Source organism: Artemia franciscana, chromosome 9 (genome assembly GCF_032884065.1).
Source record: "Artemia franciscana chromosome 9, ASM3288406v1, whole genome shotgun sequence".
In the NCBI taxonomy this organism is placed as follows: Eukaryota; Metazoa; Arthropoda; class Branchiopoda; order Anostraca; family Artemiidae; genus Artemia; species Artemia franciscana.
In genome coordinates, this window is record NC_088871.1 from 8,970,150 (window position 1) to 8,987,808 (window position 17,659).

Consider the following 17,659-nt stretch of genomic DNA (forward strand, 5'->3'; position numbering starts at 1 on the left):
CCTTAGTTTGAAAAAGTGCGAAGCGTGTCTTTTCCATAACACGTCTAGAATAACAGAATTTTTCTATTCCCTTTCAAACAGTTCGTGGTAAAGAACTGTAGTAAGGAGCGACCCGGCTCAATAGTAACCAAAACTCTAAAAAATGGAATTTTGATACCAGTAGCTACATCAAACGAATTGCATTTTAATGCTGATTTTAAATATATAAATTTCATCAAGTTTAGTCTTACCCGTCAAAAGTTACGAGCCTGAGAAAATTTGCCTTATTTTAGAAAATAGGGAAAACACCCCTAGAAGTCAAAGAATCTTAACAAAAATCACACCATCAGATTCAGCGTATCAGAAAACCCTATTGTAGAAGAAGGCAAATCGCGGATGCGTGTTTATTTTTTTTTCCAGAGGTGGTCGTACCGACCCAGTGGTCCTAGAATGTTTTAAGTGACGAAAAAATTGGAGGGCACCTAGGCCCCCTCCCACGCTATTTATTTTCCCAAAGTCATCGCATCAAAATTCTGAGATAGCCATTTTATTCAGCGTAGTCGAAAAACCTTATGGCTATGTCTTTGGGGACGACTGGCTCCCCCACGGTCCCCGTGGGATGGGCTACAAGTTACAAACTTTGACCAGTACTTACATAAAGTAATGGCTATTGGGAAGTGTACAGACGTTTTCAGTGGAATTTTTTGGTTGGGGGGAGGGGTTGAGAAGAGGGTGATATGTTGGGGGAACTTTCCATGGAGGAATTTGTCATAGGGGAAAACATTTCCATGAACGGAGTTCAGGATTTTCTAGCATTATTAAAAAAAAACAATGAAAAAATAAATGTGAAAAAGTTTTTTTCAACTGAAAGTAAGGAGCAGCATTAAAACTTAAAACAAACAGAAATTATTATGCATATGAGGGACTCACCTCCTCCTAATACATCACTCTTTACGCTAAAGTGTTTTTAGTAATTTCAACTATTTATTTTACGGCTTTTGTGATTGAGGGGTCATTCTTAAGGAGTTGGGACAAAATTTAAGCTTTAGTGTAAAGAGTGAGGTACTGACAAGGGGATGAACCCCTTCATATACGCAATAAAAAGATGAGAATACAGAAGTTCGTTACGTGAGCTAATTTGTAAGTTACGTATATATTTTACTAGAAAAACATTCGTAAAAAATTAAAAGTTCTTGTTGCCTTTTTAAGTAACTAAGAAATTGGAGGGCAACTAGGCCTCCTCCCCCGATCCTTTTTTCTCAAAATCATTCGATCAAAACTATGAGAAAGCCATTTAGCAAAAAAAAAAATAAATACGCAAATTTCGTTTTAATTATTCATCTGCGGAGAGCCAAAATCAAAACAAGCATTGATACAAAAACGTTCAGAAATTAAATAAAAAAAAACAAGTTTTTGTAATTGAAAGTAAGGAGCGACATTTAAACCTAAAATGAACAAAAAATTACTTCGTATATGAAAGGGGCTGCTTCCTCATCAACGCCCCGCTCTTTACGCTAAAGTTCTTTACTGTTTTAAAAAGTAGAGTGAAAAAATGAGGAAGCAGCCCCTTTTGTATACGAAGTAATTTCTGTTCGTTTTAAGTTTTAATGTCGCTCCTTACTTTCAGTTGAAAAAACTTGTTTTTTTTTTATTTAATCACAAAAAATAAGGTCAAATACTTCGAAATAAGAGTATGTCAAATTTTAAGAGCAAGTCGGAAAAAATTTGAGAGTAAGTCAGAATTTAGAAAACTATGTAACTTTATTTCCTTCTTTCCATTTTGGGGATGATGAGGAGAAAACCCGAATGAGGAGTATTTTACTAAGAAAATATCATCCAAGTTTAATTGAATATGATTGCAAAGAGAGCAAAGCGACACCCACTAGAAAACAAAAATATCTAAAAGAACAAAAGATTTTCAATATAAATAAAATGTCATATTTAGCAAAAGAGAAGGTTAACAGTAAAGATAAGTAAAAGTATGCAGCAGTAAAGGTAAGTGTACTGTAGTTATTCAAGAATCACACAAGAAACCAAAAAGAAAAATACCATTGATGACAAATTTCATGTGACAGTTGTTTCAGGTGATGAATTTCAAGTGACAAATACCATAGATGACATATTTCAGGTGACAATTTATTGTGTCATAAGCTAAGTGATACTGCTAAACAAGTTGAATTTTCTTTTTGCTTTGCTCTAACAACCCATTTTTAGTTCTGATTAAAATTTCTATGTAGGGGCTATTGTATTTGGAATTACTTTACGCTGAACTTAGATGACATTTTCTGATTGAAGCTCTTTAAACATTTTGAGTTTGGTCGATTCCGTTTTTTTAAAGCTATTTTGCACTACTTCCCCCCCCCCATTCTCAGAAAAACAAAAAAGAAGAAAGTCAGTGGCGGGGAAGGGGCAGATTAAACCTAGTTTAGATAAGAATTTCGAATTCATAAAGCATAAGGTTTTTTTGGCATTAGCTTTGCTAAGTGGGAATTAAAAGCTTTTAGCAGCAAAAAAACGAAGCATACATTCTTTACTTATTAATTCTTATTCACTTACTACTTTTACATATTATTTATATTACTTATTTTACATTTACTTACATTACATTACTTATTTACATTTGCTTCCTACTTCTTTACTTATTTATTTAATGAACCAATCTCCGACGGAGGCAATACGTGTGATTATAGTTTATGTGTGCAATCTAGGCCGTAGTCAGGATCATTTTTCAGGGCAGGTGAGCTATTTTTTGGAGGGGGAGGGGCAAAATTCCTAAACCTCCCCTAGATACGGCCTTGCTTGCAATGTGCAATTTTACACCCGTCTTGAGATACACTTGAGATACGACACCCGTCTTGAGATACACTTTTTATCATGCTCAAGGTTTCGTAGATAAAGATGGTCAAAAAACCCTAGTTATAGGTAGCTCAAGTCTTATTGGATTCCTTCATTTTCACCTCGTTTGAATGTTGCTCAACAAATAATAATAAATCTTAAAAACCTTAGCAATCTTAAATCCACTTCATTCGTATTATCCATGGAAAAACTGGGAGCTGATAAATTTACGTTTTTTGAATTAAATGATAAAATCTCAATTTTAAAGTAATCTAGTCTCTTTTTAAACAGAATTATTAGACTTTTTTCAAGAATTGTGAAGCTAGTGAAGGAGAGCAGTAAATTAAATCGACTATAAACTAGCTTTAAATTGGCTTAAGCCATTAAACAAGAGCCAAGAGCTCGTATGGCGCTTGTAACGAGGTCGGAACCTAAAATTAGGCTCGGTACTAGAGTTATCGATTTTAACTGCCACAAAGAGATCGGATCCAGTTCGGTTATGTCAATCACGTATCTAGGACGTGTGCTTATTGTTCCCATCAAGTTTCACGCCGATCTCTCCACTCTAAGCATATTCCAAGATTTTTGGTTTCCCCCTCCAACTCCCCCCAATGTGACTGGATCCGGTCAGAATTTAAAATAAGAGCTCTGAGACACGAGGTTCTTCTAAATATCAAATTTCATTAAGATCCGATTAGGCCTACACCATCCTAAGTTAAAAATACCTCATTTTTTCTAATTTTTTCGAGTTAACTGCACCTCCACTCCCCCCCCCCAGATGGTCGAATCGGCGAAGCGACTATTTCAAATTTAATCTGGTCCAGCCCCTGATATGCCTGCCAACTTTCAAAATATCAAAACCGGGACTGACAAACCGACGGACAGAAATTCCGATCGCTATATGGCACTTTGCCGACGAGCAAGTGCTATAAAAAGGCTTTAGCCTAAAGTCTATCTTTTAAATGGTTCCGGGATCCAGACCCAACCGAAATCCTTAATTTTTCCCGATTGGCCCATCACTTCTCATTCAAATTATCGACCATAATTTTTTCTTGTATCGTTGCCACCCCCCCCCCCCCCAAAAAAAATATCTTTCAAACATACCTGCCAAATTTTTAATTTCGTAAATCAACTCTGCCTTTTCTCCAAGCTGGGTTATTAAGCTGAAACTTTCAAAGAAATTTTTGTCTGGGGGAGGGTCTAGGCGACTTTGAATTTTAAGCTGGATGGGGGCTAAAACATTTTCTCTCTCTTATCCTTACTAGCGATTATATATTCCTTTTTTGTTTCTTTTTATGACTGTTGTCTAACAAGCTTCACAACTAGTTGTATTAAACAACAAGAATTTAAGTGGTTAAGAGCACAGTCCAACATACGCAAATGAAAATCTATCAAGTAACCGCCCTGTTTTTTAATCCTAACGGTACTGTAAATTTTTTACAGCAATAAAACTAATTTGCATTCTTGGTATCGACTTCCAGCCTAAAGCATGCGTCTGCACCGGTCGATTGGAAAGGGTTGTTCCGCGGAACTTAGGCTGTTGACCCGCAATTTAAAAAAGATCAAAGATGAGCATGACATTAGCACCCAAGACACTGTGCACAATAGAAATGCCATTAAGTTTATGGGATTTTTAACCTGATGAAAAACCGAAGAGACAATTAAAAGATCCTCTTTGATGAAAAGCCAAAATAAAGCCCCAACACATAACTAAAGAACAGATTCTTGATAAAATTGATGAATATGACGAAGTTAAATGGCCAACTAAGAAAGCCTCAGCTATTGAAAATAGCTCTCGTGACCAGAACCCCTTTTCGGAGAAGACAATAAATAAAATTATCTAAAGATTTCCTATAAGCTAGGCAAGAAAGTATCCAGGATTTTTTTTCCGGGAGAGGAGGTACAATTTTTTCCTAAATGTTCTTATATTAATTTTTTTTACGTTTTTACGAGTTGGACCAACATTTCGGGGGGTGGGGTTCAAACACCCTTACCCCCTATATAATATATAGAAGCTAGAATGCATCAATAATAAATTTGACAGTTGCTCCCTCTCTTGTCAAATAGTTTGCCTCCATTGATAAATAACCCTTATATTGACACCACCTCTAGATTATCATGCATAAATGATTTGAAAGTCTTAAGGGTTCCACTTAGTCAATACTGGACTTAGTCTGCCTATTTCAACTAACCAAAATGTTTAGAAGTATAGCGATCTCTTAAAAGTATAGGGGGCTCTATGCTTGAACAAGGAAGGGACGCTGCCCCCCCACATTTTTCTGGCATTTGTAATTAAATTCCTTTTATTTTGTATTCTTACATCCCAAAGTTATACCTTGCCTCCCCTCAGATTTTGAAGTGTAAAACCGCTACTAATGTGCTCTATGTTTGTTTTAATTATCATGTCTTTAAACTAATAACGAAAAATATTCATGAGGATTGTATCTATGATTATTTAGGTGTTAATCAGAGAAAAAGTTTGGAGCCAATGAAAATAGTGACCCCTACTCTAATTTTAAAGTGTCATTATAAAGATGGAAATATAATTGATTCCAATCGTTGTGTTAACAAAAGTGTCTTTCAAAATCATCCTAGTGACAGGGGGAATTCCAGCAATTGACCCACTAATGTCTGGTTGGACTGTTCAAATCAAGCGAATCATCCTGGTAAACGAGCGAAATTTCATATTCTTATACAGTTTTCAGCTTATCGATAGGGGGCAGGGGCGGATACAGAATTAATGCTCGGGGGTGGGGGCATCAATAAAAATTTGGCTCTGCGGTTGGAATTTTCCTCTCTTCCAGCCCTGTAATTAGTGGAATCTTTCACCTTCTGGGGAGGGGGCGTAGGCACCTCTAAACCACTCCCTCGATCTGTCCAAGGATTGGAGATTGAATGGGATGAGATAGACTATATCTAATAAACACCTAATTATTCTATAATTGTATTTAGGATGACTTCTAAGAAATTCTATATGCTTTGTTAGTTCAAACTCATTATAATGGCAGGTGAAAAAATAGAGAATAAAACAGTTCAAAATTATAATCCATAGTTACTGGAAATTGTAAAAGTGTTTTAAAATATAATAGGAAAATATAATAAAGTAAAATAAAATACAAAATAAAGTATATTTTAAAGTATAAGTATGGACTGCTAAAAACCATAATTTGTTTTTGGAATCAGCAGCAGTTACTTTGTATTTTTAATACTATATTTTTTTTCATATATTTGTTTGTTTACTATATTTTTGATACGTAATTTGTATTTTAATATTTTAATACAATAGAGAAAATAACTATCCTATGACATGTTCGAACAATAATTTTTCCCTTTTTTACTTGAATCAAAGTAAAACAAATCGTATTTTAGGCTCCAATAATTTACATTTAATCGTAAGTAGGTCTTCCTTTTGCAAATTTTTATTTCCGAACTATATTTTAATTTGCAATTGCAAGTTATAATGATTTTTTACTTCTACTTAAATCAAAGAAATCCCATTTTGGACTTACAATTAAAAACATATTTTAACTGTAAGCTGGTCTTCCTGTTGCATATTTTTAAGCTGAATTCGAAAGTTGTATATAGCATCAACAATTTATTCCATTACTATAGTTTCTAGTCAGTCATGTGTCAGACAAAAAAAATCCACAGGATAGGATAATCCCTGTTATCAGTATTTTAAGATAGTAGTATATGTTAGGATGTAATTTCAAATAAAATTCAACCTTGGAAAATGAGGCCAAAGGAAATGCGTTGATAATTAGCCGTAAACGAATGTCAAGTTTACTAACAAAACCATACATTGTATTGATTAAAGAGAAAGATACTATTTAGCTTTCTTTATTTGTTTTACTTTTGAAGCACCTTAGTCCGCTTGAACGGATGATGGACCATGATGCATGATTGATATAAAGCCAGCACAGAAGGTTGTTTTTTCACGCTATCTTAAGCCCATCTGGAGGGGGGAATAAGTGAAGTAAAAATTATTGGTCTAGATTGTTTACCTTTGGGTAAATTTGAAGAAGGTCGTTTGGTAGCCTCTAGCTAAGAAATAGTAACGCGTCAAAATATTTCAAAGGAAATTAGGCGAAAGGGGTCGAAAAAGGCCTTTGGTCGCAACATTTTCCACCAAGCAAAACTTAAAAAGAAAGCAACAGTCTTTCGGTGATAGTAGAGGATGGTGAAAGTAAAACAGTTCAAAATAGGGATGATACCTTTTTATTGACAGTGAATAGATGTAAAATTATTTAACTGGATATTTCGAACACATATACAGTGTTCATCATCAGCAGTAAAACAGTTTTACTGCTGATGATGAACACTGTATATGTGTTCGAAATATCCAGTTAAATAATTTTACATCTATTCACTGTCAATAAAAAGGTATCCATCCCTATTTTGAACTGTTTTACTTTCGTCATGGAAAGGCAGTGTGGTCTTTGAAGTTATCTACGTAGAGGATGGTGTTTTGGGGTATGGGTCCCGTGCAGCCGATTCAGGAAAATATTGAGTGAAGCCAGAAGATATCTTTCAAATACTCAAAGGAGGGGGGTAAATCTGCTTTTTTCCTAATGAAAAATACCAAAACAGTATTTTCCAGTGAAAATACTGAAAAAAAGACATTTTCAAAATTTAGGGGTTTCAATTTACCCTCTGACCCCCCCACCTTTGGCACCCAGACGGTTTGATAATTAAGTTTATCAAGAATAAAACACAAATTCAACCTACCTGAAAGAGAGGCTATTTGAATTAAAGCATAATTTAATTATTTATGTCAAATATTTATAATAGTTAAGATAAATATACCTCGAAACTTGCAATACACTTGAGTGACATGCCTCAAGGTGTTCATGCCGAACTCATTTTTTGCTCAAACAGTTTGCCAAAAAATGCAGGATATAATATCATATGAAAATGACTAGCTTGATAGATTGCACAACACAAAAAAAAACCGAAATATACATGTAAATTTTAATCGAAATTACTCCACCTAGCTCTTTATCTGATACAACGTGGCATAGCTTTTATCCAATACTAAAACTGTATTGCACTCTAATCCATCTTAATCAAGTAAAGAACATTCAAATGGCTGGAGTTAACACAAATTAAGGTCCTTAACCTTTTAGAGCCTCAGGGTACTTTTTGTGATTTAGAATCTTCTAGAACAAGCCCAATTTTTAAACGAGTTCCAAGCTGGTGGAAGAGCCCAAGAAATTGTTATAAACGTTTATCTCAATCATATTAATAATTCGATTACCTTCAACAACTAACAATCAGTAAAGAATTCATCTTTTTGCTCTTATTGTGTTCATTACAGCCAGTGTGGTGTATTTGGATAAAGTCCCGGTGCCACTTCTCCAATATCTCAAGATCTATACTATTTTTCTGGCAGTTTTTATTATAAAAACTAAGTTGCATCCATCTGGTTTGTCTAATTAAGATACTTTTTTACTTTTCTATAAGTGCTCAAATGTAGATAAAAAGTTAGGAAGAATAAAAAGGTAAGTTTTGCAACCAAGAATAGAATACTAGAGGTAGCAACAATTTCAGTCATTACCTGTAGAACTAGTTATGATACCTGGGCACTTCGAGACGTACATCTTTCTTACAGAAAACGAATTCCAAGCTGATGAAACAGCCCAAGAAATTGTTATAAATGTTTACCTCAATAATATTAATAATTCGATTACAACTAACAGTAAACAATCACTTACAATCTTTTTATTTATCATTAAAAAAATAAATTTTGTTAATCAATTAATAAAAATGATTAAATAAAATGTATTAATCATTAATAATATTTTTATTAATCGTTAAAAAGATTATTGATCAAATAATAAAACCGTTCGATAAAATTATTATTAATAATTATTGATAATCTTTTTATTAATCATTAAAAAATTATTAATCAATTAATAAAATCAATTAATAAAAATCCAAAGTGTCACGTTTCAAAGCCCCACTTGGGCTGTAGTTTCGGGAATCCTCAATTTGAAGAATTATTTTCCTATCCTTCGTAACTTTTAAACTGCAAAAAGGAAAAAACATGCTCCTTTGCATTCCTATTCCACTTTTTCATCTTTAATGTTTCCATTATTTTCAATTATATCACTACCTATATAAGTGAAGCTATACACACCGTCGGTCTTTCTATCATCTAATAATATGAAAAAAACTTCGTTTTCTTAAAGAGTTAAAGAGGCTGCGTCCCAAAGTCGAACCTTAAAACGTACAGGAATTAGAAGAGGCAGTTGGGGGGCTGCCACCCCCCAAACCCCCAGCTTTTAAAGACTCTTTTGTACAGGTTTTTTTTGTGGGGGGCTTCATTGTTACTAATTACTAGTTTCGGCGCAATGGTTCTCCTGTCCTCTTGTGTTTAACATTTTTCGAAGTTATTCCATTATTCATTCATTTCAATTTTTTGTTAATTAAAAGAGGGCCTTTCCGAAGCCAAGAGCGGGGGGTTAGCAAAAAAACAAAAAACCTGTACAAAAGAGTCTTTAAAAGCTGGGGGTTTGGGGGGCGGCAGCCCCCCAACTGCCTCTTCTAATTCCTGTACGTTTTAAGGTTCGACTTTGGGACGCAGCCTCTTTAACTCTTTAAGAAAACGAAGTTTTTTTCATATTATTTCTGTACGTTTTTCTACAATCCATGGTGGATGTAATTTAATAATTCCTGTACTCCTCGTACAGGAATTAGGAGAGGAACTTGGGTGGCTGCCGCCCCCCCCCCCTTTTAAATCATTGTATAAAATAGAAAAAAAATAGATAGAATGACCGAAATGTTTCTTTTGCTCATAAGAAGCTAATATTCTGTTATCTCTCAAATGATAAGCTGTCCAGGTGTTATCAAAATTTTTTGATGTTGTGAAAAAAAACCGCCCGTAAGGGACTTGAACCCTTGACCCGAGGATTAAAAGTCTCACGCTCTACCAACTGAGCTAATAACTTGCAAGTGTGTAAATATAACTTCTCAATAGCTTTTAAAAATTTCAAATTAACATGGGCTCTTATGGAGAGAAATCCGTTAATTAAATACCTAATGGGTGGTTTCTGGAAAACAGGGAAGGAGTTATCGGATCAAGCTGAAATTTCGCGGATAAGCTCCTGGGCCGTAGGGGACCTTAACTTGTGAATTTCAGCCCGATCGGACAACGTTAAAGGGGGGGGGGGTTGGAGGGTCGAAACTTTCGGGGGGTTAAGATTTTCCTACGAAACTTTCATGGGCACTTACTCGGAGAATTCCACATCGAATGAGTCTTCGTACACCCAGATCCGATGTCGGATGTGACCTGTAGGCGTCTAGGAAAAAAAAGTAAATGAATTTTAAGTGGCTATGCGTGGTTTCTGGAAAACAGGGAAGGAGTTATCGGATCAAGCTGAAATTTCGCGGATAAGCTCCTGGGCCCTAGGGGACCTTAACTTGTGAATTTCAGCCCGATCGGACAACGTGAAAGGGGGGCTTGGGTTGACAGGTCGAAACTTTCGGCCAGATTTTCCCCATGAAGAAAAAGTTGGAGGGGGATGAAATTTTGCAGGTTTCTTAGTTGGAGCTCGGGCTACGAAATGCATCCCTCCCCATCCGTCTGCGACCACTGGAACCGAAGATCGCTTAACATTGTCGTGTATCGCCTCTTTATAGAGGCACGAGTGTGCCTCCTTGATATTTTCTACACGTTCATTTATTCTTTGTCTAAGCCAGGGGCGTACTTTTCTATTGGGCAGGGGTAGGGGCAAATCCACCCAGATCCCAGTCTCCCTCAAGTTAAAACTTAGTGTCTTAAAAAATCTTGTCAAAACTAAAATAGATTTACATAATTAAAACATCTGAAGAGAAAAGTAGTTTTCTTTAGTATACATTTGCTTTTCTGGTACTATATGGATTATTTTTACTTGACCAATTTCACTTGACTCGGTAAAATTGGCTCCAAATTTGCCCTCCCCCACTAGGATTTTGATGAAACCACGCCACTGATATAAGCGATATGGTACTCTTAATTTTAACTTTCGAACCTACTCTGAATCCTCAAAATCTCCAAATATAAATTCAATTAATAGCATTTTTACTTACAACGCTTAAATCATCTGAACTTACCCTTAAAACCTTCAAGTATAAATTCAATTAATAGCATTTATGCCTAAGACACATAAAATATCTGAATCTTTCTGATATTTTACCACCCTTTTCAAAGAAGTGTGGAGCTCGAAACAGGTTAAGAACTTTAATTTAAAGAGTAAAATTTTGTGAAAGATCAAAACAATAGCCATAATTTCACAAGGCATATGATGACGAGGCATGAAGTAATACTACAAATCAGGTGTGAAAATCCCCGAAAATATAGGGGGAGAAGTAGGAAGGATTTTTTTTATTTAAAAAATGATAAAAAAATTTAAACATGGGGGGAGGAGCAACTTTATTATTTTTTCGACTTTTCTATAGAAACAGCAAAAAAGGTATATATCAATTCAAGGAGTGGTAATTGCCCTTCCTCCCATTAGTACCCCTCCCCCGTGAATCGTCCCACCTTTTACCACATCCACTCTTTTCATAACTTATTCATTTTGTGAAGTTAGGAGAGTCAAGCCACCCGGGCCAAATGTCATCCCTAACAAACAAATCTACTCACTGATATTGACGGCGACACAAATATATCTCTTATATCCCGTCTTCCTTTCCCTTTTAGTTTTCTTTTCCTTTGCCGTACTGTGGCATTCAAGGTCATCACCCTTCTTTTTACTGCCTCTGCTTGATGGCTTGGCAAACGTCTAACAGCCGCTTTAAGGCTTTCTTCACTCACTTCTTTCCCCTTCAAAAATGGCGCAGTTAGATGGCTCAGCCCGGCTTTTTCTAGCCACTCTGCTTCTTCTTCGCCATCTGGCCATAAAAATTAGAGAGTTTTTAACTCAGCTTGACAAATGGCACAATGGGTTGGAAATCTAAGTTTATGAAAATGTCACATAAGATCTTTCGAATTACCACTACTAACATAAGCAAAACACTAGTTAATATTTATATCTATTTCACAATTTCCATGGATATAAAAAGAAAAGTATTTGAAGAATATAAAACACATTCCCCCCCCCTCCATTAAAGTAGTTAGTACAAAAACCTAGATGGGAGAATAAACCACCATGAATTTAAATTTTATGCCCTTCTCGGGTTTTGAAAAATATCTATTGGTGGTAATTCCGTAAAAAAAAAAAAAAAACAGAAAAAGCGAAATGCCCCAAGTAATTTAAAAAAAAATATTTTTTGGTAATTTTCACCCAAAACATTAAAATAGCAGAATTTACTCTTCTAGATTATGAAAAATAAGCTTCCTTTTATATTCAACAAAAAATAATTAAAAACAATCTTTGCTACCCCTCCTAACAGTTTTGCGAGTTGGTGCCTTTTGCAAGAAGACTTCATTTTACCACTATACGTTTCGTTGAACTGCAGGCCTGCTGGAGTTTTTTGAGACAGGAGCGTATCCGTCTAGGGTGGCTTTATGTCCCTAATACCCATCGAGTTGCACCTTCCTTCCAAAGATCTTAAGCTATGGCGGTGGCATTGGCTTCGGCCATTTAGGTCGAACATCGTTAATAATAAACAAGGCATAATTTTAACTGCTACAACGCATATTTCTTTTAATAATAATAGCATTTAGTAAAGAAGAAAAACATGCAAGGAAATAACAATTAAAATTAAAAACACTGCTTAGTTTACTATTCAATTACAAAGTAATTACTTCTCTCATTTGTAGTTTATTGCTATAATGTTTTTGTGTCTGTTTTTTTTTGGTAAGAAAGGTCATGCATAACTTGAAGGTATTAAAATTTATGAGGAGAATAGAGATTGTGCAACTGGAAAAGTTGAAATTTTCCTGACAAAGAACAGGCTGCTACAGTACTATAAACATGTACACAATTCATTGATGTATCTGATGACGTAACTAGTGAAAGGTTGCTCATGCCTGGACTTTTAAAATAGTGATCACTTTCAGCATCAATGAGGACTTGCAGCTAAAGTACTTCTCTATGGTTAAGCCAGTTACCAGCGTTTAAAAACAATGCATTCGCAAAAGCGATCCACATGGCAATAGACGACCGTATAGACAATGGTATGTGATGATGCGCCTTGTGAAAAAGTTCCCATTCCTGTATTCTGAAGTCTTCAGAGAGTTTCAGCGGTAATGACGACTTGCAAACACAGTGATTTTACATAATTTAGTCAGAGTTACTACCTAGCACTATGCAATTTTGCACTATTTCATTATGTGTAGCGCGTACTCATTGTTGCCACCTATAACACAAAAGTACTATTTCAGCATTAATACATTCAGTTTTTTGACTGTAGTACCAAAAATCGCTATGTAGCACGCAAATTTGGGTAATTGTAGCACTTTGGGAACTGACCATGCTAACAACCTTTGATTTAGCTAGTCAATCTTATGCTCTGACAAGCTATGAACAAGAAAGAAAAAAATGCTCATACATCGTTTATACTGAAACGCAGTCAGTCCTTATACAAAATTATTGAAGTAGGGCTTGGGGAATTGTTTCTGCTGAAAGAGCGTTCCACGTTGCAACAGATAACAAAATAGATGATGCATTGATGTATTTGATGATTTAACTACTTAAAGGGTCCTGGAGCCTGGATTTCTAATGTCTTGACAGACCTAAAGCATTGATGAAGACTTGTAACCATAATAATTTTCCATGACTTATCAGTCATTTTTGCCTTTTGATCAGCTCCAGAAAACAAATAAAATAATTTTTGGACATCATTTCGGGGTACTAATAATAATGTTGAAGTGCAGCAAGTCTTTATATTTCAACAAAGTTTGAAGTTGGTCTTTCGGAATTGTTTCTGCTGAATTAACGTTCCACACAGCAAAAGATGACCACGTGGACAATTAATGCAGTATCTGATTTTCTGCTGGACATGGATGCTAGGTATAGTCATTCTTGTATGTTTGTCCTGGGATTCAGGATTGGAAAACCGGTAGTTTCTGTCACTACCACCTGTAGATTCTGGGTGGTATCTGGGTAGACAGAAAATTTCCAACTGCGCTATTTAACTCACCATGTCTATATTAGAAGATGTTCACTCCCAGTCCAGTGTAGACACTAGTGTTCGGTAGTGGACAAACGTCTGTTTCGTCATCAAAAGCCCTCTAGTAGTCACTCAATGCTCTTACTAATAGGAAATCGGCCTGAAAAACTCACAAAGAGTTTCACACGAATGATATAAGTGACAGTCTGTCACTACCGCCTGTAGATACTGGGTGGTATCTCAGCAATTTTTTAAGACGGAAAACTTCCGACTGTGCTATTTAACTCACTATGTCGATATTAGAAGATGTTCATTCCCAGTCCAGTGTAGACACTAGTGCTCGGCAGTGGACAAACGTCTGTTTCGTCATCACAGGCCCTCTAGTAGTCACTCAATGCTCTTATTAATGGGGAATCGGTCTGAAAAACTCACAAAGAGTTTCACATGAATGATATAAGTGACAGTCTGTCACTACTGCCTGTAGTTACTGGGTGGTATCTCAGAAATTTTTTAAGACGGAAAACGTCCGACTGCGCTATTTGACTCACTATGTCGATATTAGGAGTACCCATCTCAAGTTCAGTGTAGACAATAGCGCTCGACAGTGGAAAAATGTCTCTTTCGTTATCTCAGCCCCTCTAGTAGTCACTCAAAGTTCTTATTAATGGGGAGTCGGTCTGAAAAACTCACAAAGAGTTTCACATGACTGATATAACTCCTAGCTCCCTTGGCATGGAGCCAGACAACATTTTCAATTCCGGAAAAAAGTAGAGAAAAACTATGATTCGTTAAATTTTAAACTTAAGAAACCTAATCAATAATTATAATCTTTCATTATCTATGATGCATACGCAAGACAAATAAGGTTTTAAATATTTTATGAAAAGGTTTTAAATGAGGCTTGATTCTTAAATGTTTGATCTATATCCTACAATTTTGCAAGAAATTTCTAAAAAATGTATTTTGTTTCTTTCGTTTTTTTCAATAAACTAAAATCTGGAGACTTTTGCTTAACTTTGCTATTGACCAATACTGTCAATATTTTCATTTGTAAAAACCATCACTTCAGCAGCAAAATGGTAAATACTCAAATTTATCCCCCAAACGTTGTGTTACGCTGTTGATTTTTTGTCACATATTTGTGAGTGCATATTTTAAATGTTTTTCTGCGTAATCAGCCTACGCTTGTCTTGATTCGCCTCTTGCTAGGCAGGCTGAAACGGAGAAAGTAGTATACGGAGTGAACAGGCTCACATAAAACAGCGCATTGTCAATAAGGTTCTTTTCCAAAGAAGTGTCAGAATACCCTTACATTTGCCAAAATAATTTTACATTAGCCCAAAAAGAAGCTTTTTCTTATTCTGTTATGTCTATTAGGGAAACATACCTGGTTTATCTTCGTCATTTGATTCCACTTTATGAGAAACATTTTGAAACTCACAGAAGTAGTCCGAGAAATCAATTGCATTCAAACTCCGAAACGAAGCCATCATGAAATTGTCATTCTAAAAATATAACGATAATTAGATTTTCACCAAGACTAAAAAATTAAAGGAGATTCAATAACTTAGAAGCATTTTGCGAGGCTCAGGGCCCATTAGCCAATTCTCCAAGGGGACTAAAAAGAGTGACAGAAGCTGTCGTTCTTTTTAGTCGCTTAAGATTTTACACAGGAGGACCAATCAAATAGAGTTTAATCTTTCTTTCATTTAACTGGCCTTTGGAACACAAGAGAGCCAATTAAGTTCTAAAATATCTTGAAATTAGTCTATCCAAAAGCATTCCTTTCTTACATACTACAGCTACTAACTACTCACTGCTGCACCAAGACCCCTTTGGCCGACACGGCTACGCATGGTCCTCCTCTATCCTAATCTATTCAAAGCCTTGCTCTTGAAACCATCCCAAAAAGCAGGTCTTCCCCAATTGGGGAGGGTGGATGTCGTGGGGAAATAATTAAGGGAGATTGGAACTTTCTTACATACGATTATTCAAAAATGTAAATATATTGCAAAAATACGTTGTAGTCTAGACATAGACCTGCAACTTTAAACCTTATGAACTTAAATGTGTCGAAAAGCCTTCAAAAGAAGCTGTCTTATATTTTGTCCTATATTTTGGTCCATATATTTTATATTCCCCGTCCTATCTAGACTTGTGTTTTCTTCACCCTTTATATTCTATTATATCTTCAGTATATTCTTTGCTTAGAAATGTTTGTAAAAAATAATTATGATTTTCTAGCTTTAGGCTTCCTCTGTCAGATTCTCCGGTTAATTTGATCGATTTGGTTCATTTGGTGTCAAGTTTTAACTGAAAACTTTTTCATTTATTGGGTCTGAAAAATGATCCGTTGTTTTCACGAATAATTGAATGTTGTTTCGGACGAGTAAACTAATTTTCTTTCAAGTGCTCCCACTTTATGCTGTCTTTGTTGGTTAGTTGGTCTAATTACGACAAATATATACTACAATAGTAATTTAGCTTGCTTTCAGTAGACCATAAGATCAGCAAATTACCTTAAGTCAAAGACCTTGCACTTTTTAATCTTGTGTTAAACTGTAAAATTCTATGATTTTGCGATTTCTTATCAGAGCATAATATTATTTAGTTCTGTACAAGAAAAAGAAGATCGAAAAAGAAAATTATATATATATATATATATATATATATATATATATATATATATATATATATATATATATATATATATATATATATATATATATATATATATATATATATATATATATATAGTGCTATAGATATAGTGCTGATCTATATTAATCACTAATGTAGGAAAACAGTCCTTCTTTTCTCCTTCTGTCTTTTTTTATGTGTTTGTGATGTTGCACTGGTGATTTCTCTTTTCATTATATATATATATATATATATATGCATATATATATATATATATATATATATATATATATATATATACGGGAAAAGTAACTCAGGAACTATTGCTTTTTTTTTTTTTTTTTTTTTTTTTTTTTTTTTTTTTTTTTTTTTTTTTTTTTTTAGCTTATTCTTGGTATACTATGGTAGCCAAATTCTGCCAAGTCTTCTCCGAAAATGTTTTTGCAGTAGCCTATTTTTATCATTCCAGTTTCACGCCCCCCCCTCCAAGAATCTGTAGTGAAGCTCGCCAATCTACCCATTACTTGATGAAAAGCTGCTTGTCCGGGCTATTAAACAGTTACCAGACGTCCTGATGATTAGCCCAAATAATTGATGAAAGTTATCCAGAGACAAAATTGCTTCCTAAGATGAAAAATAGTAAACGAGTTCAGGCCAAAGACTTTAAAAAATAAACTTATCGCTGACTATCCATTATTTCGGTACCAAGTGTGCTGTTTTCTCATGGCCGTGGGTTTCAAGGTGATTTACTAACAATGTTACTTTCCGCGCTATAGGCCTACTTTAGGGTAGTGTTCAAAATAGTAAAAAGATGTTGTAAACAGGAAAACAAGAATAATTATAATATAAGGGTAAAATTGTGGTTGATGAGTTACGTAAATAAAGCTTTAAGAAATGAAGCCAGAATCTAAAATATGCCATGATAAAGTGTTTTCAGGCTACTATCACAATCCTTTCTTCGTTTCTAAGACTTAGAAACATTGTATTGAAAACATATAAATTTGAAAGAAAAAAAAACACATTTTACCTTAGTTTTGAGTTTTTGAGATCTTTTTCATTGGCATAGTGTTTGAAATGCAATTCTTATTGCTTCAGTAGGATTCTAAGCCATATAATTTTTTTCCTAATTTTAAGAAATAGATCTAGAAATTTTCAGGGGCGGATCTAG

The 17,659-nt window shown here is 34.9% G+C and overlaps 1 protein-coding gene across 3 annotated transcripts in view; it reads right to left on the minus strand.

Moving 5' to 3' along the window:
• LOC136030961 (rho GTPase-activating protein 18-like) overlaps window positions 1-17,659 on the minus strand; it is a 155,355-nt gene that overhangs the window by 126,327 nt on the left and 11,369 nt on the right. For all 3 annotated transcript variants that reach the window (XM_065710105.1, XM_065710106.1, XM_065710104.1), the window contains exons 2-3: window positions 15,239-15,356; window positions 11,441-11,688 (exon numbers count right to left, since the gene is read on the minus strand). In XM_065710105.1, the coding sequence (XP_065566177.1) occupies window positions 11,441-11,688; window positions 15,239-15,344 (354 nt within the window). In that variant the 5' untranslated portion in view covers window positions 15,345-15,356. The remainder of the gene's footprint in view (window positions 1-11,440; window positions 11,689-15,238; window positions 15,357-17,659) is intronic.